General features: G+C 38.5%; 1 protein-coding gene across 1 annotated transcript in view; it reads right to left on the bottom strand.

Moving 5' to 3' along the window:
* The window catches only part of WDR64 (WD repeat domain 64), a 156,673-nt gene that overhangs the window by 29,371 nt on the left and 102,282 nt on the right, over positions 1 to 25,020 (bottom strand). Inside the window, exons 15-20 of the mRNA XM_030936130.1 lie at positions 22,914 to 23,090; positions 8,682 to 8,815; positions 5,524 to 5,625; positions 4,350 to 4,419; positions 3,016 to 3,052; positions 1,868 to 2,007 (exon numbers count right to left, since the gene is read on the bottom strand). Of these exons, the coding sequence (XP_030791990.1) occupies positions 1,868 to 2,007; positions 3,016 to 3,052; positions 4,350 to 4,419; positions 5,524 to 5,625; positions 8,682 to 8,815; positions 22,914 to 23,090 (660 nt within the window). The remainder of the gene's footprint in view (positions 1 to 1,867; positions 2,008 to 3,015; positions 3,053 to 4,349; positions 4,420 to 5,523; positions 5,626 to 8,681; positions 8,816 to 22,913; positions 23,091 to 25,020) is intronic.

Raw genomic sequence — 25,020 nt, 5'->3', positions numbered from 1 at the left:
CAAATATGCTACTCCCTTCCTTAGACTGCTTGGACATACTCTCTTCTCCTATTTCTTTTACTCTTTCATTTCTGTATTAGAAAAATAAAAGGGAGCATTGTTTTTTTTTTTTTTTTTTTTTTTTTTTTTTTTTTTTTTTTTTTTTTTTTTGAGGCGGAGTCTCGCTCTGTCGCCCAGGCTGGAGTGCAGTGGCGTGATCTCGGCTCACTGCAAGCTCCGCCTCCCAGGTTCACGCCATTCTCCTGCCTCAGCCTCCCGAGTAGCTGGGACTACAGGCGCCCGCCACCTCGCCCGGCTAATTTTTTGTATTTTTAGTAGAGATGGGGTTTCACCATGGTCTCGATCTCCTGACCTTGTGATCCGCCCGCCTCGGCCTCCCAAAGTGCTGGGATTACAGGCGTGAGCCACCGCGCCCGGCCGGGAGCATTGTTCTAATACCAAGATCATCTCAAGAAAAGTTATTGTTAGAATACTTTGTATTTTCAAACTAGGGTTTTCACGAATAAGTTAGGATCTACTGGTAGACTTAGAGTTTTATCTGGCAGAAAGCCATGCAGTTCTGTGTTGTTGGATCCCATTATCTGCCACATAAAACAGTTGTGTTTTCTGAGTTTCTCTGTAGAAGGAGCCTTATCACAAGCGAGGTCACCTCTGCTTTTCTCAGGATTTCATTGTCATCATTCTCAGGCTACTCAGGATCATTCCTTTCATCATCTTCTGTCCTCTTAATTCCACCCTAAATCATTTTAAATCTTCTCGTAAATTAAAGTTATGTTTTTCTTTATAAAATGTTGAAGGACACTCAATACGATGCAATACCTTCTTTCAACTGTCTGGTAAACTAAGAACTTATTGTACACTCAACATTTCAGTGTTCTTGTATTCTTTTACTCTAATACACAAGTCATATCCTCTAATATTATTTAAATATCCAATAAGATATTTAGTGGCATATATTCATAGCTCAATTTGAAAGAAAGATTTGAATATTTTGAATGCAAAACTAATACCCTCAGCTGGGTACAGTGGCTCACACCTGTAATCTTTGGGATGGCCAGCACTTTGGGAGGCCGAGGCTGGCGGATCGCAAGGTCAGGAGTTCAAGACCAGCCTGCCCAACATGATGAAACCCTGTCTCTACTAAAAATACAAAAATTAGCCGGGTGTGGTGGCACCTGCCTATAGCCCCAGCCACTCGGGAGGCTTAGGCAAAAGAATTGCTTGAACCCAGGAGGTGGAAGTTGCGGTGAGCCGAGATCACGCCCCTGCACTCCAGCCTGGGCAACAGAGAGAGACTGCGTCTCAAAAACAAAACAAAAGAAAACAAAAACGAATGCCCTCCTCCCCCCAAGTAAAAGAATTACAAGCAGACTCAATAGATTTTTCTAGTAAATCTTCATGCCTTGATTCACCTTTCCTGCTTCTATTAGGGACATAAGGGATGAGACTGAAGCAGTGTGCCAAAGGTGAAGACCTTTCCAGAAATTCCTGACTGTGAGGCTTGCATGACTGGTTGAACATTCTTCTCTCAATACGGGTATCTATCTGTGTGCAGGTTATCTATCCCAGTGTGGGTATCTATCTGTAATGTGTTTGATAGAGAAGTAGAAAGTCTTCCAAAAAGAGGGAGAGATTTGAAATAGCTAAGTTAGCAGTTTTGATGATTTGATCTTTGGAGTTACAAAATCCTTCTCTCGTAAAGTTTGGGTAGCATTATCAATAAACAGGCTGCAAAATCAGCAATTTGGCTAGAAAGTTGAAAAAATATTAAAATTGGATGCCATATGGAAGAACGTTAAGATTCATTTAATGATTCTTTTTATCTTTCCCATTCTTTCCTATTCCTAGACTTGCTGGGTTCCATTACCTCCAGAGTCCACAAGCGGAGGTGTCCGTCCTCATGAGCAGTGACAAGGATAGGTGGCTGGGCTTCTGGTAAATTGGCACTTCCAGGGTGTTTTTTGTCCACTGGCTGTTGTTCTCCCACCATGACATCTGTTTGTTCACCTATTTGAGAAATTAATGAACTGTCATGAGGCCAGGCGTGGTGGCTCATGCCTGTAATCCCAGCACTTGGGGAGGCCAAGGCAGGTGGATCACTTGAGATCAGGAGTTGAGATCAGCCTGGCCAACATGGTGAAACCCCGTCTCTACTAAAAATACAAAAATTAGCTGGGTGTGGTGGCGGGTGCCTGTAATCCCAGCTACTTGGGAGGCTGAGGCAGGAGAATTGCTTGAACCCGGGAGGCGGAGGTTGCAGTGAGCTGAGATGGCACCACTGCACTCCAGCCTGGGGGACAGAGTGAGACTCTGTCTCAAAAAAAAGAAAGAGCTATCATGGAATTTGCAATACTTGTAATTCCAAATTTTTATGGAATGTAAAACAGAAGTCAGACAAGAAAATAACAAAAGCAACATATTATTTTTTTCTTCTTCTTTTTTTTTAACCCAGAGAACTTCAGTCGGGGCAAAGGACAAAAAAAGCGTTAAAAAATTGAATCCTGGATCACTGGAAAAATATAAAAAGCTTATTTTGATCATATTGCAAAAGCTTCTATACTATACATAACAGCTCACACAAGGTATTTATTCATCAATCTTACAATACAGAATGGTGGATAAATGCAGTATAAGTTTTAGAAAAATGGCTGGAGACCAAGAAGTTCGGTAATATTCTGGATTCTTAAAATCTATAATTAGTATTTAAGAAGGCATCATCATAATGAAAATTCTGCCATTTAGACTACTGAATCCTATAGCACCTCAACATTTGGTTCCAAAAAGAATATATATATTCTTTGCATATATATACACACATACACATATGTATATATGTATATGTATGTGGGTATGTGTGTGTATATTATATATACATATATAATGAATATATATGAATATATATAATGCATTCATATATTGAGGAATATATATATTCATAAAAATATTCTGTCACCTAAATGCCCTGTTGCAAAGGAGTTGCTTTATTATAAAGAAGAGAGGTGATTTCATACTGACCTTTAACCTCACTGTCATGTATGCTTTGCTTGCTTCCCTGAATTATGGGAGGAAAAGAGAAAATATTTCTATGACATTGTAAGAAAATGAGGTATACTGGGTGAGTAAATTCTCCAGACAATTGAATTTTCATTTCTAAGCATTAATTTTAAAATTACACTTAATTTTTTTGAAAAAACTGTATTGCAGACATTTTCATGTGCAGAAATAGAGAATTCATAACACAACATTCTTCTAGTGGTTGAGGTACCAGCATAGTAACGTAAGTAATTAAAAATGCCTAATGGCCGGGCGCGGTGGCTCAAGCCTGTAATCCCAGCACTTTGGGAGGCCGAGACGGGCGGATCACGAGGTCAGGAGATCGAGACCATCCTGGCTAACACGGTGAAACCCCGTCTCTACTAAAAAATACAAAAAACTAGCCGGGCGAGGTGGCGGGCGCCTGTAGTCCCAGCTACTCGGGAGGCTGAGGCAGGAGAATGGCGTAAACCCGGGAGGCGGAGCTTGCAGTGAGCTGAGATCCGGCCACTGCACTCCAGCCCGGGAGACAGAGCGAGACTCCATCTCAAAAAAAAAAAAAAAAAAAAAAAAAAATGCCTAATGCGTGCTCGGTTCTTGGTTGACATGATCTCTAATTGTATTCACAACCATGCAAATTCATCTTTATTATTCCCTTTTTACTGAAACAGAAACAGAAACCCAGATTAAATGACAGCTCTAAAGCTAATCAGATAGTAAAAGAAGGACTTGGGTTCAAGTACAATCTGTCTGGCTTTTGCTTCCATATAAGTTTATTCTTTCCAGTATGCTGGTGATTTAAAAACGATTTTTGCAGTGACAACTTTCCTTCAAACACAATTCTAACTAGAAATGTAAAGCATAAAAATATATAAAATTGAAACTGAGAACACAGTTTGAAAACCACTGCATTACAGTACATGTTGTAATGTAATTATATTACCTGCTGTCTCTTCTCTCTGTGACATATGTACTTTTTAGCAAAACAGCACTTACTTTTTAGCAAAAGAGATAGTCTAAAATTACTTCATTACTTTGTAAGTATCAAAATGACATGCATAATTTATTTTATTTGTGGTTGTATATTGATTATTCACAGATGTAAAGCTTTGAAAAAATATATAAAAATTGAAAAATATATACAACTTAGATATTGCATTTTTTTTTGCAAAACAATGCGTTTTTACATATATGCATGCACACATAGAATTCTTCCACTGTTACCTTCTATCAAAGGAGGGGCTCAAATGCTCAACAGCACTATTTTTGAGCCAACATTGAGTGTGACAGGAAGACTCTCTCTGTGTCTTGCTTACCTTACTGCTCTGTGGACCTTTGCTGGATTCACACTGGGACGAAGAACATATGGAATCCTGACTTGATCTCCTGTAAGGGTAGGGGGGAAGCCCAAGGATAAACGTTAAGATATTCTACCATACTCAAAGGGTGTGCTTCTCTGCTTTAATTTTAGCTGATTGCTCCTTTCATCATCTGTGGATACTGAGCCACTCAGGAAACAAATCATGCCTTATATTTTGTGTAATAAATGTTGACCACTATGATATTGGTGGAGACTATTGGGGAACCTTAGGAAATAAGGTTTGTTGCTCCCTGGGTCAGAAAATAAAAGTCTTGGCTATCCCACTGCAAAGGCCAGATTTAGTCCCAGAGGCTCTTACACTGAAATGGCAGGGGGTGGGGTGGCGGTGGGGGGACCTTACAAGCCTGTCTAACTTCCTGCTTGACAATGTCTAGTTCTAACCGGATCCTAGTCTGTGGCACTCCACTGAAATTGGCTGAAAGTGGCTTAAGATCTGGTGCAGATGTCTACGGAATAAGTCCTCAAAATATTCTCAGAACAGTTTTGACGAAATTTCATGCCAAGGGGTAGGGAAGGGGTTACATTCTGGCTGACCTCTGGGTGACCCCAAACCAGCACAGAAGCTTCTGATTTCTCTCCAAAGCTATGTGTGGCATTGTCTATTGCCTGCAAACCAGAGCTCTCACACAAATATAAATAGGAAAAACACTTTTTCTTAAATCCCCTGCTCTCTCAGAAATGGATGACAATTGCTCAGTTACAGTGGATGGTGGATGAAACCTCCTGCCATATGACCTTCCATACCTGCCTTGCAAGTCCTTCCTTCTGTTTCACACCAGTGTTAGATTCTGGCGAAAAGTACGGCCAAGTTAGCATTTTCCATCTCTGCTACTGGGATAAAGGGTGCTGTGAGGCTGACATGGTGAGGGGACCACACAACACTTCAAATCCCTGAGGAGCACCTCGCCTCCAAAATGACAGTAATGGGAAGAAAGCTGAAGCCACGTGTCAACCCAACTGATGTCTTTTTTTAGGTGTCCCCTCAACGCTGGGATGAAGTAAACTCTGTTACTTTCAATAGCAAAAACCACAATTAATTTTGCATCAACCTAATGTACCAGCCACCTAAGTCCCAGACAGTATTACTGGTTCAGTAAGTACTGAGTTACCTTGCACATTCAGGGGTACGAAAGAGGAACAGTATGTCATTAATTTTAAAGTGCTTGGGATGCAAGTCCGGGTTTACAGGGAAGCAATCTTCAGGTCGGCACCTGGAAGCAAGTATATATTTATGTGATAAGAAATTACAAATTATGGAGCTTACAGTACTAAGATTGTATATCCCCTGCAGAGCTAAGCAATTCCTCAAATGCTATTATTGAACACGAAAAGAAAATGCATGAAAGTGGAGTTTGAACATACCTTTTTTAACAAGGTTCTGTTAAATCATGATCGTCAGCAGTTTAAAAGTCTTTTAGTTCAACTAACCGGTCTTGTCTTCCTACCTTTAGATCAGAGAATGGACTTCTATAAAATCCCATGGATAAAACTCTATTTTATTTTACTTTTAGAGATAGGGGCCCACTATGTTGCCCAGACTGGTCCTGAATTCCTGGGCTCAAGCGATCCTCCTGCCTTGGACTCCCAAAGTGCTGGGATTACCAATGGGAGCCACCACGCCTGGCTGGTTTCATACAGTTTAAATAGTAGAGTTCTAATATTTTTTAAATTAGTGGCATAATAAATTTGAATAAAATATTATTACCCTTAAAGAGCTTATAATGGAGTGGAGAAGAACATGTAGTCCAGTAAAGACACTGCTCTTGCTGCTCCAGTCTCCTGTTGACCCATATTCCAAGGTCAACATTGAACTTTCTAGGCACCATCCTAGGAACAGGGGAATAGTCCCTAAATGCCTGCACTGAAACATCATGCTTGGCTCTTAAAGCTGCATTTAACATTTGTTATAGCAAATAGACCTTACAGCCAAATTTCCCCTTTTTCTTCAGTGGAAATTACTTCTGGTAAGTGAACCCAAGCTCAAAAGAGAAGTCTACGAGCTTGATGACTTGTTGAACTCAGATTTTTTTTAGAGATTTCTATTGTGCAGATGAGCTGAATCATGAAGTGGATTATTAATTAGCAAGAATAATATTAAGTCTGGGCTCAAAAAGCCTGAGGCTTAGAGCAGGAACAGAAGAGTTATGTCCTCTGACTGGTGAAGGGGGGTCTTAGGCGAAGTTTGAGGTAGACAAAGAGATGGACTCTACTGCAAATATGGAAACCATTTTCAGTTTCAGAACCTTTAAAGCTGGCCCTAAATGACCTTCCACAGATCTGTGCTAAATCATATGTTTTGCAAAATACTGCACTGATTTGAAGTCAATTGTCTTATATAATCATCTGCCTATAGGAAAGGGACACTGTGTATGACCCGCACTATACTTGGTTGTTTTCCTCTGATTGGATGTTGGATATGCATGCATCCCTTGGCAAAATAACAAGGCACTTTAACAAGGAGGATCTTCACCTTTAAAGTGGGATTATTGTCACGCATGTTGCCTCCCTCTTTAGGCTGTGGCATCGAGATAATGGTCTTCTCAGTCTTCTGCTTTCCCTTCTTAGGAAGGAGTCATACACAAGCTGACACAGCGTGAAAGCATTGGCAAGAAGGAGAGGAAGTTTGCAGTGCAGACAGGTGTAGGTATCAAGTGGCAGGTACACAGTGTGTGAGAAAAGGCTGGGGGCATGGGCTGAAGTGAAGGAACAGAAGGATGGCAGGAATTCCAGGGGCAGGATCCAGGAGTATATGGACTGAGGGGCAGAAAGGGGGTTCTGCAGAAACAGCTATTTCAATTAAAGGTTCAAAGAGAAGAAATCCATAGTCCAAAGAAGAAATGATTATTTCTTCTCAAAAACTGGCTAAAAGGAATGACTCAGACTTGGGAAGAAGCAGGCAGACCAACCGTATGTTAAGTATTGTAATTAGAGGGGCAGACATTTCTTTTGTATTTTCCTCTTCTTTTCTTTTGTCCTTTCCAATCCTCCCTTCCCTCCTCTTTTATACCTCTTCCCGTCCCCCAAATGCTTAGATCAACTTGATTTTATTTTCATTCATTGTTAAGGTTCTTGGCCGTCTTGTCTCTGCAAGTAAAATTTTCCAAACCCCCTTGCCATAGGGTGGCCACACATGGCCCTTGCCTACATTCCAATTACACAGCTGGGGAGAACTTATTATTTACAATCCATCCAAACAAATCATTCAGTGTTACTTTGGTTCCTTTGCAACAAGTGGAAAAAAAAAAAAAAAATTGAGAAGTGGATGGTATGGGGAGGGTAGGATCTTGGCCATAGTCCAGAGTAAATCTAACTGGTTGAGAGGAATAATTGCATCTACCACATGGGCCCTTGTTAGCCCCAACCTGTAATAAATCAGACGTGTTGAGGTGGTGAATGAGAAGGACATGCTACCCAGGAGTCTTCTCACCATTTGACTTTGGTGGCTGAGTAGACGGTGGTGGCACTGGGGATACGGGAAGGGGAGAAGTTTGGGAGCGGGGAGTAGGTTGGGAAGATGTTTTAGGCATGTAGGGCTTTGAGGGTCTTGGTAGCAATCAGATGAAAATTGCCAGTAGGCAATTGGTTATGTGTGTTTGAAGCTCTAGAAAGATTAGTGTTTGAAGTTGTTATGTATGTCAATTATTTGTTGAGGTCATAAATTTGGGCAAGATCATACATGAAAAGCATATACTAGGTGAGAATAGTAAAAGATCAAAGCTCTTGAGAATATAGATGCTTACAGTTCACCTTGCTTATATCATCCTGGGATTTAGAAACTTAGAACATAGTCTGTTCATGAATATAACTTCCAGGAAGGCCTGCCTTGAAAGTTATCACCATTTTTATGTATTGCTTTTTTGTCCCCTGAGGTTTTTTTGTTGTTGGTGGTGGTTTTTTTGTTTGTTTGTTTGTTTGTTTCTAAGTTTCACTCACTCCGTCACCCAGGCTGTAGTGCAGTGGTGTGATCTCAGCTCACTGCTACCTCCACCTCCCAGGTTCAAGCAATTCTTGTGCCTCACCCTCTTCATTAGCTAGGTTTACAGGTAGGCGCCACTGCACCCTGCTAATTTTTGTATTTTTAGGAGAGACAGGGTTTCACCATGTTGGTAAGGCTGGTCTCGAACTCCTGGCCTTGAGTGATCCTCCTCCCAAAGTTCTGGGTTTACAGACCTGAGCCACAGCGCCCAGCCCTTCCCTGAGTGTTGCATGTTACTTAGCTCTTCTGCAGTAAAGTTTTTACATTGTTTAAGGATAATACACAACTTACACTTCTTTGACAGTAGACGTCACAAAATTCCATAAGATGATCACACCATTTAAGGTTCCAGCTGCTATCAAATTATACCCTTCTACTTGTAGTAAATCAATGCAGTTCACTCGTAATGAATCCATGGCGGGATTCTGAAGAACGAAGGAAACAGAACACCATGAATAGAGTATTCATGATTCGCAGTATAAACACCATGTGTACACTTTGTAATTGTCATCAGCTTAAAACAAAATGCTTTATTGTATATATATATATATTTAGTATCAGAGCATGAAATTTAGTAAAATCTTATTTTTCTTGCACGAAAATTTTTAACTGGCAGAATTCATCAAAGCAACAAAAATATACTCTTCCTGTTTACCGGCTGCTTTTTCTCAGCCTTATTTATTCTTTCTTACCAACTATTAGATTAACTTCCCATCATCCTCTTCCCTTCAAACTTTTTGAAAGAATATTCTACATTCATCATTTCCACTTGCTGACTTTTCTTTCACTCAGCAAATTTCACTGGCTTCTGCTCCGTAACACTCTGTGATAGCTTTTCCTATTTATCATTAGGATATTTTTCAATTGTCTTGCCTCAAATATTTGTTAGATATCTACTATGTTAGATACTTGGAATACAAAGTCAAGTAGGACATCTGTGATCTAGAGAAACTTATAATAGTTTAAAGTACTCAGATAAAGTGTTGATTATGGTGCAATGTGAAAGTGCTGTATCCGAGGGAGGCATGCATAAGACTTGACAGGAACGTAGAAGAGTGACACTTAAATAAGAGGAGAGGTCTATTACCACTGTCAATTACCACTCTCAGTTGCTCTCCCCTTCCTGAAACTCCTTACTCTGCTGACATCCTCAACTCCAGGCTTTGCTGGTTTTGCTGTGTTTCTGCGACTTTTATTTTTCTGTTTCCTACTTGGTACCCTTGCCAGCCTTTTAAATATTAATATTTTGGAGGTTTATCTCAAATTTATTTTCTTTTTCTTTTTTTTTTTTAACTCTTTCTGAGGAATCTCAGATTATGTTTCAAATATCTCAGTGCTAATGACCTAATTATCTAGTCCAGTCCTCTCCTACAAGCTTCAGGCTTATACATTTAATTACTTAGACATTTTACAGGTATCTCAGTGTTAATATATATAACTTATCACCTCCTTTAAGCATGTTTCTTTGCTCTATTCTTTTTTTCAGAGACAGATCTCCCTCTGTTGCCCGGACTAGAGTACAGTGAAATGATCACAGTTTACTGCAGCCTTGACCTCCAGGGCTCAAGTGATCCTCCCACCTTGGGCTCTGGAGTAGCTGGGACCACAGGTGGCTGCCACCATGCCTGGCTAATGTTTTGATTTTTTTTGTAGAGACAAGGTCTCACTGTGTTGCCAGGCTGGTCTCAAATTCCTGAGCTCAAGTAATCCTCCTGCCTCCGCCTCCCAAAGTTCTGGGATTATAGGCATCAGCCATGGTGCCCAGTCCTCTATTCTTTATTTCATTGGTTAGCACTGTTTTTCAATTCATCATTCAAGTTAGAAATCCTGGAATTGTCCTTCTTTCCTTCCTTTCTCTCAGTACCCTCCTCTCCTAACTGCATGGGTATCAATTGCAAGTTGTGCTACTTTTACTGCTAGGTATTTTCTGAAACCAAAACCTTTTCTTCTGCACCACCTCCATTGTCATGACCTTATATCTTTTATTATTTTTTAATTGTAAATTTGTTTAGAGACAGACTCTTGATCTGTCACTCAAGCTGGTCTGCAGTGGTGCAATCATAGCTCACTACAACCTCAAACTCCTGGGCTCAAGCATTCCTCCCACCACAGCCTCCCAAATAGCTCGACTAAAGGTGCACGCCACTGCGCCCAACTAATTTGTAAAAATTAAAAAAAAAATTTTTTCTAGAGACAGGATCTATGTTGCCCAGGCTGGTCTCGAACTCCTGGCCTCAAGTGATCCTCCCACCTTGGCCTCCCAAAGTGCTGAGATTACAGGTGTGAGCCAATGAGCCTGGTCATCTTTGTATCTTTTAACTAAAACAGGAAGTAGCCTGTTGCCTGAATCTTCTGCCTTTAGTCTTGGCCCTTTCAAATCTGTCATCCAAGCAGTATCAAAGATGAGCTGCCCACAACACAAACCTGATCGTGTCATTTCTCATTTAAAGCCCTTCAATGGCCTTCCATTTGTTATAGGATACTCAAGCTCCTTATTCTTTTACTTTTTTTTTTGTTTGTTTTTTTGAGGCGGAGTCTCGCTCTGTCCCCCAGGCTGGAGTGCAGTGGCCAGATCTCAGCTCACTGCAAGCTCCGCCTCCCGGATTTACGCCATTCTCCTGCCTCAGCCTCCCGAGTAGCTGGGACTACAGGCGCCGCCACCTCGCCCGGCTAGTTTTTTTGTATTTTTAGTAGAGACGAGGTTTCACCGTGTTAGCCAGGATGGTCTCGATCTCCTGACCTCGTGATCCGCCCGCCTCGGCCTCCCAAAGTGCTGGGATTACAGGCTTGAGCCACCGCGCCCGGCCAAGCTCCTTATTCTTGTAAGCATGGTCTGGTCCCTACCTATTTGTTTGTCTTCGTTTTTTACTACTCCCAGTATTACTGCAGCCACACTGAGATACTTGTAGTTATTCTTCACAAACCATGCAATATGCTATCTCCATTATTTTCTTCACATCACCTCTTCTACTTGAAATTCACTGTCTTTTCACTACCCTCTAGAAACTGCCTATCTGAGCCAAGCTAACTCCTGAGAGTTCTTTAGCTATAATTTGGCAATTGTACTCTTCAAAACCCTCCCCCTCTCCCCAGCACTCCAGGATCTCTGCTGTACTTCTATAGTGCAGGTGCTATACCTCATTAATCTTGGCATTCCCAGTGCTAAGAACAGTGCGTGATACGTGGCAGGTATTCAATAAAAAGTGCTTCCTAAATAAAAGAGTTTTAGGGAGAGAATTTCCATGCACAATCAAATTTTTTTTCCTAAGTGACTTTTGCAAACTTTTCTTTGAGACTGAGTCTCACCTGTTGCCCAGGTGGGAGTGCAGTGGCACGATCTCAGCTCACTACATCCTCCACCTTCCGGGTTCAAGTGATTCTCGTGCCTCAGCCTCCCCAGTAGCTAGGATCACAGGCACGCACCACCACACCCAGCTAACTTTTGTATTTTTAGTAGAGATGGGGTTTCACCATGCTGGCCAGGCTGGTCTTGAACTCCTGACCTCAAGTTATCTGCCCCTCTTGGCCTCCCAAAGTGCTGGGATTACAGATGTGAGCCACCGTGCCTGGCTGACTTTTGCAAACTTTCAATCTATAATTTTAAAGTCTGTTGCAAAAAGGAAGTGCTATAATGATAATTATGATAAGTACAAAAAATAAAGGTTTCAAAATTGGAGATAATTTACATTTACATTAAAAGTCCAAAAGGCACTTTATTGTGCTTCAATAGTTTATTTTATAATTTATCACAATAGTTTTTCTTTTTTTTTTTTTAAGCAATCATTTTTTGGTACCTATACAATTATTTGCTAACTGCCTGGTTCTGACTCACTATGGAGGCATCTTTCTGTTTGTATTAGCTATAAGTAAGATTTCATGTATCAAATACATATAATTGAACCTAGTGTTTCCAATGATATGTAGAGTTGAAAAGGGAAGTAGGCTAGACTTTCTCTATGAGGACATGCATTTGGTTCTGTCTTTTGTGCACATTACATGATAACGTTATTAGGACATAGTCACTGTATATATTGATTTCAAAGGGCTTTTAGCTAAGAATAAAACCTACTTATCATTTAAACTAGCAATGAATGACATTCAAATTGCAGTTCCAAACTGACATTTGTTTCGGTATGAGGAAAACTAATACAGTTTCTCTCCATTCTATGATAAAATAATTGTTTCCAAATTCCATAAAACCAGCTGTATTATTATTCTTTTTTTTTGCAAGGAAGCTTTATGGTTAATAATAATAAAAAGGAAATAAATTATATTATGGTTGTTTTGCTAAGGTCAGGGAGAAAAAACTGAAGACTTCTCAGTTGCTCCAGCTGTAACTTGCAGTTTTCTTCCATTCTTGAGTGTCTGACCACTTATCTCTCTAAAAGCTGAAAAGTGCAAATGGTTTGATTAGAGTACTCTAATATTAGAGTAAATCAATAAAGTTAGTGAAGATCCTCATTAAAAAAACAATTGATTTAAATTTTTATAGGAACAAAAAGGTATAGTTTTCTTATTCTCCATTCTTCAGCCTCAAACATAAGCCCTAAACACTTCATCCCTCAGACATGCACACATGCGCCTGCCTTGTTGAGGAGGTGTAAGCATATCACAAAAATAGCTTTCTGAAGAGATGTTAAATTAAGTTATTGAATTCAACATATACAGCTACTTTACTTAGAAAAAAAAAAGATTCCTTTCAAAATATTACTGCTCATTGAAAATGCATCCAGGAGCTCTGATGGAGATGTACAATGTGAATGTTGTTTTCATGCTGGTGAATACAATATTCCTTCTGCAGCCCATGGATCCAGGGGAAATTCTGACTTTCAAGACCTATTATTTAGGAAATACATTTTGTAAGGCTATAGCTGCCATAGATAGTGATTCCTATGATGAATCTGGTTGCTCAAAGTAAATTGAAAACTTTCCAGAAAGAATTCACCATTCTAGATGCCATTAAGAACATTTGTGATTCATGGGAGGAGGTCAAAATAGCAACATGAACAGGAATTTGGAAGAAAAGGATTCTAACCCTCAAAGATACTTGGAAGGGTTCAAGACTTCAGTGGAGGAAGTAACTGAAGATGTGGTAGAAACAGGAAGAGAACTAGAATTAGGAGTGAGGCCTAACTTGCTGCAATCTCGTGATAAAACTTGAATGGATGAGGAGTTGCTTCTCGTGGATGAGCAAAGAAAGTTGTTTCTTGAGATGGAATCTGCTTCTGATGAAGATACTATGAACATTGCTGAAATGACAACAAAGGACTTAGATGACTGGGCAGGGGCAGGGATTAAGATAATTGACACCAATTTTGAAAGAAATTTTACTGTGGGTAAAATGCTATCAAACAGCATCACATGCTACTGAGAAATTTTTCCTGAAAGGAAAAGGCAATCCATGTGGCAACTTCATTGCTGTTTTATTTTTAAAAATTGCCACAGGCACCCCAGCCTTCAGCAACCACCTCCCTGATAAGCCCCGATCTATCAACATCGAGTCAAGATCCTCCGCCAGCAAAAAGAATAGAACTTGCTGAAGGTTTAGATGATTATTAGCAATTTTTAGCAATAAAGTATTTTAAATTAAAGTATATACATTTTTTAGGCATAATGCTATTGCATACATAATAGACTACAGTATAGTATAAATATAACTTTTTTTTTTTTTTTTTGATATGGTGTTTCACTCTGTCGCCCAGGCTGGAGTGCAGTGGCGCGATCTCGGCTCACTACAAGCCCCGCCTCCCGGGTTCCCGCCATTCTCCTGCCTCAGCCTCCCGAGTAGCTGGGACTACAGGCGTCCGCCACCACGCCAGGTTAATTTTTTGTATGTTTAGTAGAGAGAGAGTTTCACCGGGTTAGCCAGGATGGTCTCAATCTCCTGACCTCGTGATCCTCCCACCTCGGCCTCCCAAAGTGCTGGGATTACAGGCCTGAGCCACTGCGCCCGGCCAACTTTTTGTTGTTGTTTTTTTTTGAGACAAGAGACTCGCTCTGTCACCCAGGCTGGAGTGCAATGGCACGACCTCGGCTCACTGCAGCCTCCATCTCCTGGGTTCAAGTCATTCTCCTGCCTCAGCCTCCTGAGTAGCTGGGATTACAGGCACATGTCACCATGCCCAGCTAATTTTTGTATTTTTAGTAGAGATGGGGTTTCACCATGTTGGCCAGGCTGGTCTCGAACTCCTGACCTCAAGTGATCACGCCTGCCTCAGCCTCCAAAAGTGCTAGGATTACAGGCATGAGCCACCACACCCAGCCTAAATATAACTTTTATGTGTGCACTGGGAAACCCACAATTTCTTGCTTTGCGATATTTGCTTTATTGTCATGATCTGGAACTGAACCGTCAATATTTCCCAGTCGTACCTGTTGTTATTAACATTTCTTGGTCACAAACACTTCAAGAATCTTAAAAAAAAAAAAAAAAAGCAAAAGCTACAGTTGAATACTACTGAGGCATAAAACTGAGTGAGCTACTGATTCCTGCAGCAACACAGACAAATCTCAAAAGCATTATGCTAAATGAACAAAACCTTAAATGTATACTATATTACTCCACTATGTGACATTCTAGAATAGGAAAAAACAAATATTTGATGAAAAACATTAGAACAGTGTTTGCCTTTGGGTAAAGAGCAGATACTGAATAGGCAGAGACATGAAGGAACTTTCTGGGGTGATGATGAAGTTCTTTATCTTGCTAGGGGTTCTGGTTGTTTATGTTTCTCTTCAAACTCATTGAATAGCGGCTTCAATTTTGTGCATTTTATTTTATGCACATTTTACTAAAAGCAAAACCATAAACAGTGAACTCTAGTTAATGATGCATACACTGAAGTGTTTAGGGGTGATATCTATCAATGCCTTTGGCTTACTTTGAAATATATTTTTAAAATAAGATGGATATAAGTGTGAGTAGAAGATGAACCGATGAATAAATATATGATAAAGCAAAGACCGCAAAATGTTAATAGTAAAATTCAAGTGGATGAATATATGGATGTCCACTGTAAATTTTTCAACTTTTCTAATGTCTAGAAATTTTCATAATAAAATGTTGAGAAAGAAAAAGCTGTGAACCTTGCACTCTTCAGAAAAAAAAGTTTTGCATACAATTTCGGAGGCTTATTAGACCCCCAAAGTCTACCCATGGACAGAGAGCCAGTGGATTGCAGGTTAAAAACTCTGGGTGTATAACTTTTGAAGCTCTATCACTAAGAACTTATCAGGGGCAAGTACTTTAATATTCCTTTATTATGAGAAATTAAGGCTGGCTATTTTAAGACTAATTACAATTTTGGAATTCAGAGAATATCCTGAAAAAAATAATCTGATGATATACTTTCCTTATTTGAGTTTTAAAATAACCATTAAAAAAAAAAAAAAAAACTGCAACAAAACAGGTGCCTTTACAGTTGACCAAGTGATGCTGCTAGAGCAAGAAGGGAAGCTTTAAAAAAAAAAAAAAAAAAAAAAAAAAAACCTATAAAAGGAGAAAGCTGGAATTTTATTAACTGACCCTGAAAAATCTAGTTAAAATCTTATGATGTAAAAATGATCAAATTAGTAATTGGCTAGAAACAGTGACCGACCATTTTGTGATGTTTTTGGTATCACAAACTTATCCTTCTTAAAATCTCAGAGAATTTAAAAGAACTGCCTATTTTTAGAGAGACGAGTTATTTTTAGATAGATAGATGTGTTTTTTTAATTATTATTTTTATTATTTTTATTTTTTTTTGAGATGGAGTCTTACTCTGTCGCTCGGCTAGAGTGCAGTGGTGTGATCTCAGCTCACTGCAACCTCCTCCTCCTGGGTTCAAGCGATTCTCCTGCCTCAGCCTCCTGAGTAGCTGGGACTATAGGCACGCGCCACCATTCCCAGCTAATTTTTGTTTTTTTGGTAGATACGGGGTTTCATCATATTGGCCAGGATGGTCTCGATCTCTTGACCTCATGATCCACCCGCCTCAGCCTCCCAAGTGCTGTAATTACAGGTGTGAGCCACTGCACCAGCCTATTTTTAGATAGATGAATGGATTACCTGAACAAAGCCTGAAGAAGACTTATGATTATATCCAAGAAGTAGTTCCTGATAACCAGAAACCGCATCTACACCCAACTTCCCAGAACTTAGCATTGCCATGGCAAAGAAGGCCATACACAAAATGAAAACACTAATAAGAAACTGGAAAAAATATGTGGAACTTACATCACGAAGGACAAATATCCATAATATATCTTCATAATTATTTGTATATACATATATGTATATATTCCTAATGTATCTAATATACAAAAAGCTTTTAAAACATTAGAAGGAAAAGAACAATAACCTAGATAGAAAAATTAACAAAAGATATGAACAAATAGTCCATATGTGTATTAAAAAGATGCTCCCCTCATGATAAGATAAATGCAAATTAAAGTATACCAAATTATATTTTAACAAGAAGGCTAAGTTTGGGGCTGTATTAAAAGGTCACAGAATGGTTGTTCATTCTTTTCTGGCCAATTATTATTTCACTATTTTTACATCATGTAATTTTAACTAGATTTTTCAATGTCAGTTAAAATTCCAGCTTTCTCTTTTCATAGGTTTTTATCTTTTTAAAAACACTTCTCATTTTGCTCTCACTTGTTCAAGTATAAAGGCACTTGTTTTGATTTCTCATCTAGATTTGAAAAAGTTCCAAAGTTTGACTATAATCTACACTGTTGGCAAGACTGTGGGGAAATAGGCAGTCTCACATATTAGGGGCAATGCAGAGCTCTGTAACTTCTGTGGAGGGGAGTTTGGTAATGTCTAGGAAGATTATATTAGCATTTACTTTTTGACCTAGCAACCCAATCCCTCTTCTTGAATCTATCCCAAAGACACACTGTCAACAATGGAAACCAACTCTCTCTCTCTTTCTCTCTCTCTATATATAAAATCATAAAGTATATATCTATTTCATAAAGTATATATATACTTTAATTTGCATTTATCTTATAATGAGTGGAGCATCTTGCTAGTACATGTATGGACTATTTCTTCATATCTTTTCTCAATTTTCTATCTAGGTTATTCTTTTCCTTCTAATGTTTTAAAAGTTTGTTGTATATTAGATATATTAGAAATACATATCTATGTACACATAGATATGTATATATAGATAATTAGGAAGATATATTATGGATATTAGTCCTTTGTGATATAAGTTCCACATATTTTTTCCAGTTTCTTATTAGTGTTTTCATTTTGTGTGTGGCCTTTTTTGCCATGGCAATGCTAAGTTCTGGGAATCTGGGTGTAGAAGAGGTTTCTGGTTATCAGGAACTACTTCTTGGAAATAATCATAAGTCTTTTTCATATATATATATATATGGCTATTTGTTGCAGCACTACTTTTAATTGGAAAAGATTAAAAACAACCCAAATGCCTACCTACAGGGGACTAGTTGAATAAACAATGGTACATCCATTCACATGAAATACTTAACCCCATCGTCTCAGCCCAAAATCTCCTTAAGCTGATAAGCAACTTCAGCAAAGTCTCGGGATACAAAATCAAGGTGCAAAAATCACAAGCATTCTTATACACCAATAACAGACAAACAGAGAGCCAAATCATGAATGAACTCTCATTCACCATTGCTTCAAAGAGAATAAAATATCTAGGAATCCAACTTACAAGGGATGTGAAGGACCTCTTCAAGGAGAACTACAAACCACTGCTCAATGCAATAAAAGAGGACACAAACAAATGGAAGAACATTCCATGCTCATGGATAGGAAGAATCAATATCGTGAAAATGGCCATACTGCTCAAGGTAATTTATAGATTCAATACCATCCCCATTAAGCTACCAATGACTTTCTTCACAGAATTGGAAAAAACTACTTTAAAGTTCATATGGAACCAAAAAGAGCCCACATTGCCAAGACAATCCTAAGTCAAAAGAACAAAGCTGGAGGCATCACACTCCCTGACTTCAAACTATACTAAAAGGCGACAGTAACCAAAACAGCATGGTACTGGTACCAAAATAGAGATATAGACCAGTGGAACAGAACAGAGCCCTCAGAAATATTACCACACATCTATAACCATCTGATCTTTGACAAACCTGACAAAAACAAGAAATGGGGAAAAGATTCCCTATTTAATAAGTGGTGCTGGGAAAACTGGCTAGCCATAAGTAGAAAGCTAAAACTGGATCCCTTCCTTACTCCTTATACAAAAATTAATTCAAGATGGATTAGAGACTTAAATGTTAGACCTAAAAACCATAAAAACCCTAGAAGAAAACCTAGGCAATACCATTCAGGATATAGGCATGGGCAAGGACTTCATGTCTAAAACACCAAAAGCAATAGCAACAGAAGTCCAAAATTGACAAATGGGATCTAATTAAACTAAAGAGCTTCTGCACAGCAAAAGAAACTACCATCAGAGTGAACAGGCAATCTACAGAATGGGAGAAAATTTTTGCAATCTACTCATCTGACAAAGGGCTAATACCCAGAACCTACAAAGAACTCAAACAAATTTACAGGAAAAAAACAAACAACCCCATCAAAAAGTGGGCAAAGGATATGAACAGACAATTCTCAAAAGACGACATTTATGCAGCCAACAGACACGAAAAAATGCTCTTCATCATTCGCCATCAGAGAAATGCAAATCAAAACCACAATGAGATACCATGTCACACCAGTTAGAATGGCAATCATTAAAAAGTCAGGAAACAACAGGTGCTGGAGAGGGTGTGGAGAAATAGGAACACTTTTACACTGTTGGTGGGATGGTAAACTAGTTCAACGTTGTGGAAAACAGTGTGGCGATTCCTCAAGGATCTAGAACTAGAAATCCCATTTGACCCAGCCATCCCATTACTGGGTATATACCCAAAAGATTATAAATCATGCTGCTATAAAGACACCTGCACACGTATGTTTATTTTGGCACTATTCACAATAGCAAAGACGTGGAATCAACCCAAATGTCCATCAATGACAGACTGGATTAAGAAAATGTTGCACATATACACCACGGAATACTATGCAGCCATAAAAAAGGATGAGTTTGTGTCCTTTGTAGGGACATGGATGCAGCTGGAAACCATCATTCTCAGCAAACTATTGCAAGAACAGAAAACCAAACACCGCATGTTGTCACTCATAGGTGGGAATTGAACAATGAGATCACCTGGACACAGGAAAGGGAACATCACACACCAGGGCCTATTGTAGGGTGGGGGGAGTGGGGAGGGATAGCATTAGGAGATACACCTAATGTAAATGACGAGTTAATGGGTGCAGCACACCAACATGGCACACGTATACATATGTAACAAACCTGCACGTTGTGCACATGTACCCTAGACTATAAAGTATAATAAAAAAAAGTAAAGAAAAATGAGTATGTGTACACCCATGTTCATGGCAACATTGCTATTAATAGCAAAAAAGTGAAAGCAACCCAGGTATTCATTGATGAATGAATGGGTAAACAACATGTGTTCTATGCATACAATGGAATAACGTTCAGCCTTTAAAAGGAAGGACGCTGTGACATACGCTACACATAGACGAACCTTGAGGACATCATGCTAAGTGAAACGAACCAGTCACAAAGGACGAATACCATATGTTTCTGCTTATATAATATACCCAGTGTAAGTTAATTCATAGAGATGGAAATTAGAATGCTGGTTGTTAGGAGCTGGAGGGAAGGGGAAATAGGGGTTATTGTTTAATAAACAGAGTTTCAGTTTTGCAAGATGAAAGCGTCTGGAGATGGCTGGGTGATGAAGGTTGCACAACAATGTGAATGTATTTAATGTCGCTAACGGTACACCTAAAAATAGTCTAAGTGGTAAATATTACTTTGCATGTATTTTACCACAATTTTTAAAAAAAGGAAGATGAAGATCTCTATGTACGGTTTATAATGGTCTTAAATAGATTATTAAATAAAGCAGGGAATACAGGGATGTAAAGAGTATTCTATCATTTGCTTAAGAAGGTGGAGAGGGAACCAAGTATTTGATTATATTTTTTAAAAACAGCATGGAAACATAAACCAAAAACTTAAAAAGTTAACTATAGGTTAAGGAGAGAACAAGGTAGAAAAGACAGGAATACAATAGACTTTGTTTTGTAGCTCAGAATAGAACTTGTTTTGTAATTTGATCTTAGAAGTATTGAAATGGGCCGGGCGCGGTGGCTCAAGCCTGTAATCCCAGCACTTTGGGAGGCCGAGACGGGCGGAGCACGAGGTCAGGAGATCGAGACCATCCTGCCTAACACGGTGAAACCCCGTCTCTACTAAAAAATACAAAAAACTAGCCGGGCGAGGTGGCGGGCGCCTGTAGTCCCAGCTACTCCGGAGGCTGAGGCAGGAGAATGGCGTGAACCCGGGAGGCGGAGCTTGCAGTGAGCTGAGATCCGGTCACTGCACTCCAGCCTGGGCGATAGAGCGAGACTCCGTCTCAAAAAAAAAAAAAAAAAAAAAAGAGGTATTGAAATGTTTTACATAACAGTAAAACAAAACTGAATTTTAAAAACGCAATACATTTGAAAAATGAAGCAAACTTAACCATATATAGAGTTGGTGGTACAAGGAATTATTTTAAGCAATTTTAAAGCACAGTAATTTGACAGTACATTCCACATGCTATACACCCTGAGGACAAAAAGAACTGCAAAAAAAGCAAGATTCTGAGCTGTGTCAGGTATCATGTTCCTAGAAATTTTATTGTTTTCTGAAACTAGAATATAATGTGATGTACAATGATAACATATAAAATGACATAAAGAACCTGTATATTATGTAGAAGAATACATTATATAAATAATAGCATAAAGCAAATAAGTAATGATGCTTATATCATTAGAAATCAAAATTTTCTGAGAGAAAGATATAAAATAAAATGAAATTAGTAAAAGCCATATAACCTTACATTTGAATTGAGAATATCAGTGCAAAATAGTAGTGCATTTTCCCTTAATGTGTTTTCTTAGCTGTCTATTGAAAAAGTCTAAAAATAAGAACCAACCTAGTGGCAGTGGGCAGCTCTAGAACCCAGGTTGTGGTTTTTTAAAATACTATTTCTCACTGAAAAGAAGTAGAATATATTGGAGAAATAGTGGATTTTAGATCTGGAAAGAAATGTACAAGATGAGCCTGGATCATCTTGTCATACCTGGAAGCTATCCAGAGCTTCTGAGGTCACATCAGAGGAACTCAGGAGCCTGCAGAGGCTCCAACCAGTTTCAGATGGGACACTTTGGGCATCAATAATGATAACAACAAATTAAATGGACTGAAACACATCAAGAACATTTAAATTTGTGAGTCAATAATGATATTAAATAAACAAAATTCACGGACCACCTTTGGAAGATGCTAGGAAACCTATTCACTTTAAAACTGATAAATATAAGGAGCAAAACATCAGTTAGTTTGCTTTTCTATATAAACTGTACCTCAGTGTAACCAAATATTTGATAAAGGAGAGGTTTTCTTTAAAGACGCGTTCCAGTAGTAAATGAAGCAGAAAGGCAGCATGGCAACTTTGAATGAAAATAATAGACCTAGGTAATGATCATCAATGACTGCTAAGATACAAAGAAAAAGACAACTGGTCATTATGAGAATCTTGATGGAATACAGGACAGCACCTATGAAGGAGTCTTGCTTAAAAAAAAAAAAAAAAAAATTCCATGTTGTAATCAATTAAGCCACCAGATTAACTACCAGATTGCAGGAAGTACAGCGGAATTTCTTAAATAACACCACGAGGGTGCAATCAGCAAAATCCAGAAAGTGGAAAACTGTGGCGTCAACTGTCCAGTTTCTTCAGGACATAAATTGCAAGGAGAGAGAAAAAAAAGATATTTAACAGATTTTTCCAACCAAATGCAACAAATAGACCTTGTTTGGATCTTGGTTGTTGAAACCAATTATAAGAAAGAAATTATGAGGATATCTGGAAAATTTGAACACTGAATGAATATGTGATGAGATTAACAACTTCTTACAAATTATTTTTAATATATTTTAGAAAATAATGGTATTATTTTTGAAATAGTCATTATTGTTTAGACATATATACTGAAATATAAAGGGATGAAATGACATAATGTTTGAGATTTGCTTCAGAATCCATTGGTGGGCCAGACACGGTGTGTTATGCCTATAATCCCAGCGTTTTGGGGGGCTGAGGCAGGAGGGACACTTGAGCCCAGGTGTTGGGGTCTACAGTGAACTATGATCATACTACTGCACTTTAGCATGGGCAACAGAGCAGGACCCGGTCTCAAAAAAAAAAAAAAAAAAATCCATTGGTGGTGGTCATGGTGAAGAGCTGGGAATAAAGAATAAGTTTGGCCATACACAGAAAATTTTTGAAGCTGAGCGATAACACATAGAAGCTCTTTGTATTATTTTCTGTACCTTTATATATGTTTGTAAATTTCCATAACAAAAAGCAAAAGTTAAAAAGAAACCAAGAGAGGAAACTTACATTAGGAGGTTGAGAAACATTCCTCTCAACTATTAACTCGACATCTGGGAAAGGAATAGCCATGTTCCTGTCTCTAGTAGACATTCTCAGATGCACAGCATGTTTCCCATCTTGTAGGAAAGGCACAACATCGGGCAGCTCCCAGATCACCATGAGGTAGATATCATCTTCCTTACCCTTTAATAGAAATCCAGTGAGTATATGAAAAGTTCAATTAATTATTTTATTTTGAACTGTTTTAAACAGATAGAGAAAATAGAACCTATACTGATGTATCCACCATCTAGCTTTGCCAAATCTTCAGCCCCATCTGTTCCTTGCTTATTAATATAATTCCTCTTTCTTCCCTCCATAGAGTAACCAGTAATGTGAATATGATGTTAGCCATGAAAGTTTTAATATTTCTACATATACATACATATACGTTCTGCATTTATATGATAGTGCTTTCAAACTTTAAGCCATTTTATGAATGCTGTCCAACTATATGGATTCTTCTTCACCTTTCTTATTTCACTCAATAGGATGCTTTTGAGATTTATACAAGTTATTTCATGGAACTCCAGTTTATTTATTTTAAACTGCTTTATGGTATTATGTAAACATACTACAATATATTTATCCATTCTCCTATTGACGGATGTTCAGAGTGCCAATTTGGTACTGCTTTCCTTTACAGACAGGCGGCACAGTTTCTACAGCATATATCTGGGGTAAAATTACCTAACTATAAGATATGCATATCTTCAAGTTTACTAGCTATCACCAAACCACTTCTCTAGGTAGTGTTTAGCTATGTTCACTCTCACCAGGAGTAGATGAGAGTTCCCCTTTCTTCATATTCTTGGTAACACTTGGTATTATTTGATTTTCTTAATGTTTTGCCTGATGAGTATGAAATGGGACATTTTAAAACTAATTTTTAATACCCTTTCAAATAGGAAGACAGGAAGTCAAATTGTCTCTATTTGTAGATGACACGATTGTATATTTAGAAAACCCCATGGTCTCAGCCCAAAACTCCTTAAGCTGATAAGCAACTTCAGCAAAGTCTCAGGATACAAAATAAATGTTAAAAAATCACAAACATTCCTATACACCAACGACAGACAAACAGAGAACCAAATCATGAGTGAACTCCCATTCACAATTACTACCAAGAGAATAAAATACCTAGGAATCCAACTTACAAGGGATGTGAAGGACCTCTTCAAGGAGAACTACAAACCACTGCTCAAGGAAATAAGAGAGGACACAAACAAATGGAAAGACATTCCATGCTCATGGATAGGAAGATCAATATTGTGAAAATGGCCATACTGCCCAAAGTAATTTATAGATTCAATGCCATCCCCATCAAGCTACCATTGACTTTTTTCACAGAATTAGAAACAACCACTTTAGATTTCATATGGAACCAAAAAGAGTCCATACAGTCATGACAATGCTAAGCAAAAAGAACAAAGCTGGAGGCATCACACTTGTCTTACAAACTGCTGAGATTATAGGCGTGAGCCACCGTGCTGGGCCATATTTGTATTTTATAACTGGTTATTATTGATGAGAGGCCATTAATTTTTAATTTTTGAATTGTTATGTGGGAATAAAAGTCAAAATTTTAAGGTCAATCATTTTGCTTGCAGAACAGGACTCTTTCTATGTTGAAGAGCAGTTATGGAAAAGTGGAGAGAATATTGACCTAGGAGTGAAGACAGCTGGTTTCTAGTCTTAGTTCTTATAGGACCTCGGGCAAGGTACATACCTTCTTTGGCCCTATTTTTCTTTGGCCCTAATTTTCTTATTTGCAAAATTAGGACTTTAGCTAGTTGATGGATAAAAGTCCTTCCATTTTTTAAACTTTGATTTTAGGTGTTGCCTTAAGGCCTCTGTTATTTCATATCCATGTTAATTTAAAAGTATGGGCTAATAGTACTCCTGCATACTGGTGGAGTCTTTGTTTAGAGTTTGTGCCATTGTGGGACAGAAGGAATGAATCTCAGCAGTATCTCAAGAGTGACCAGGTATTTACACTGAGTAATCGCTTAGTTAGATTTATGTGCCTACCTGGTGGTATGAGTTAGTGATAGTGGTTTAGTTTTTTTGTGTC

The sequence above is a fragment of the Rhinopithecus roxellana genome, chromosome 8 (genome assembly GCF_007565055.1).
Source record: "Rhinopithecus roxellana isolate Shanxi Qingling chromosome 8, ASM756505v1, whole genome shotgun sequence".
Lineage (NCBI taxonomy): Eukaryota > Metazoa > Chordata > Mammalia > Primates > Cercopithecidae > Rhinopithecus > Rhinopithecus roxellana.
Note: the sequence above shows the minus strand (reverse complement) of the source record. Positions and strands in the feature narration are given on the sequence as shown.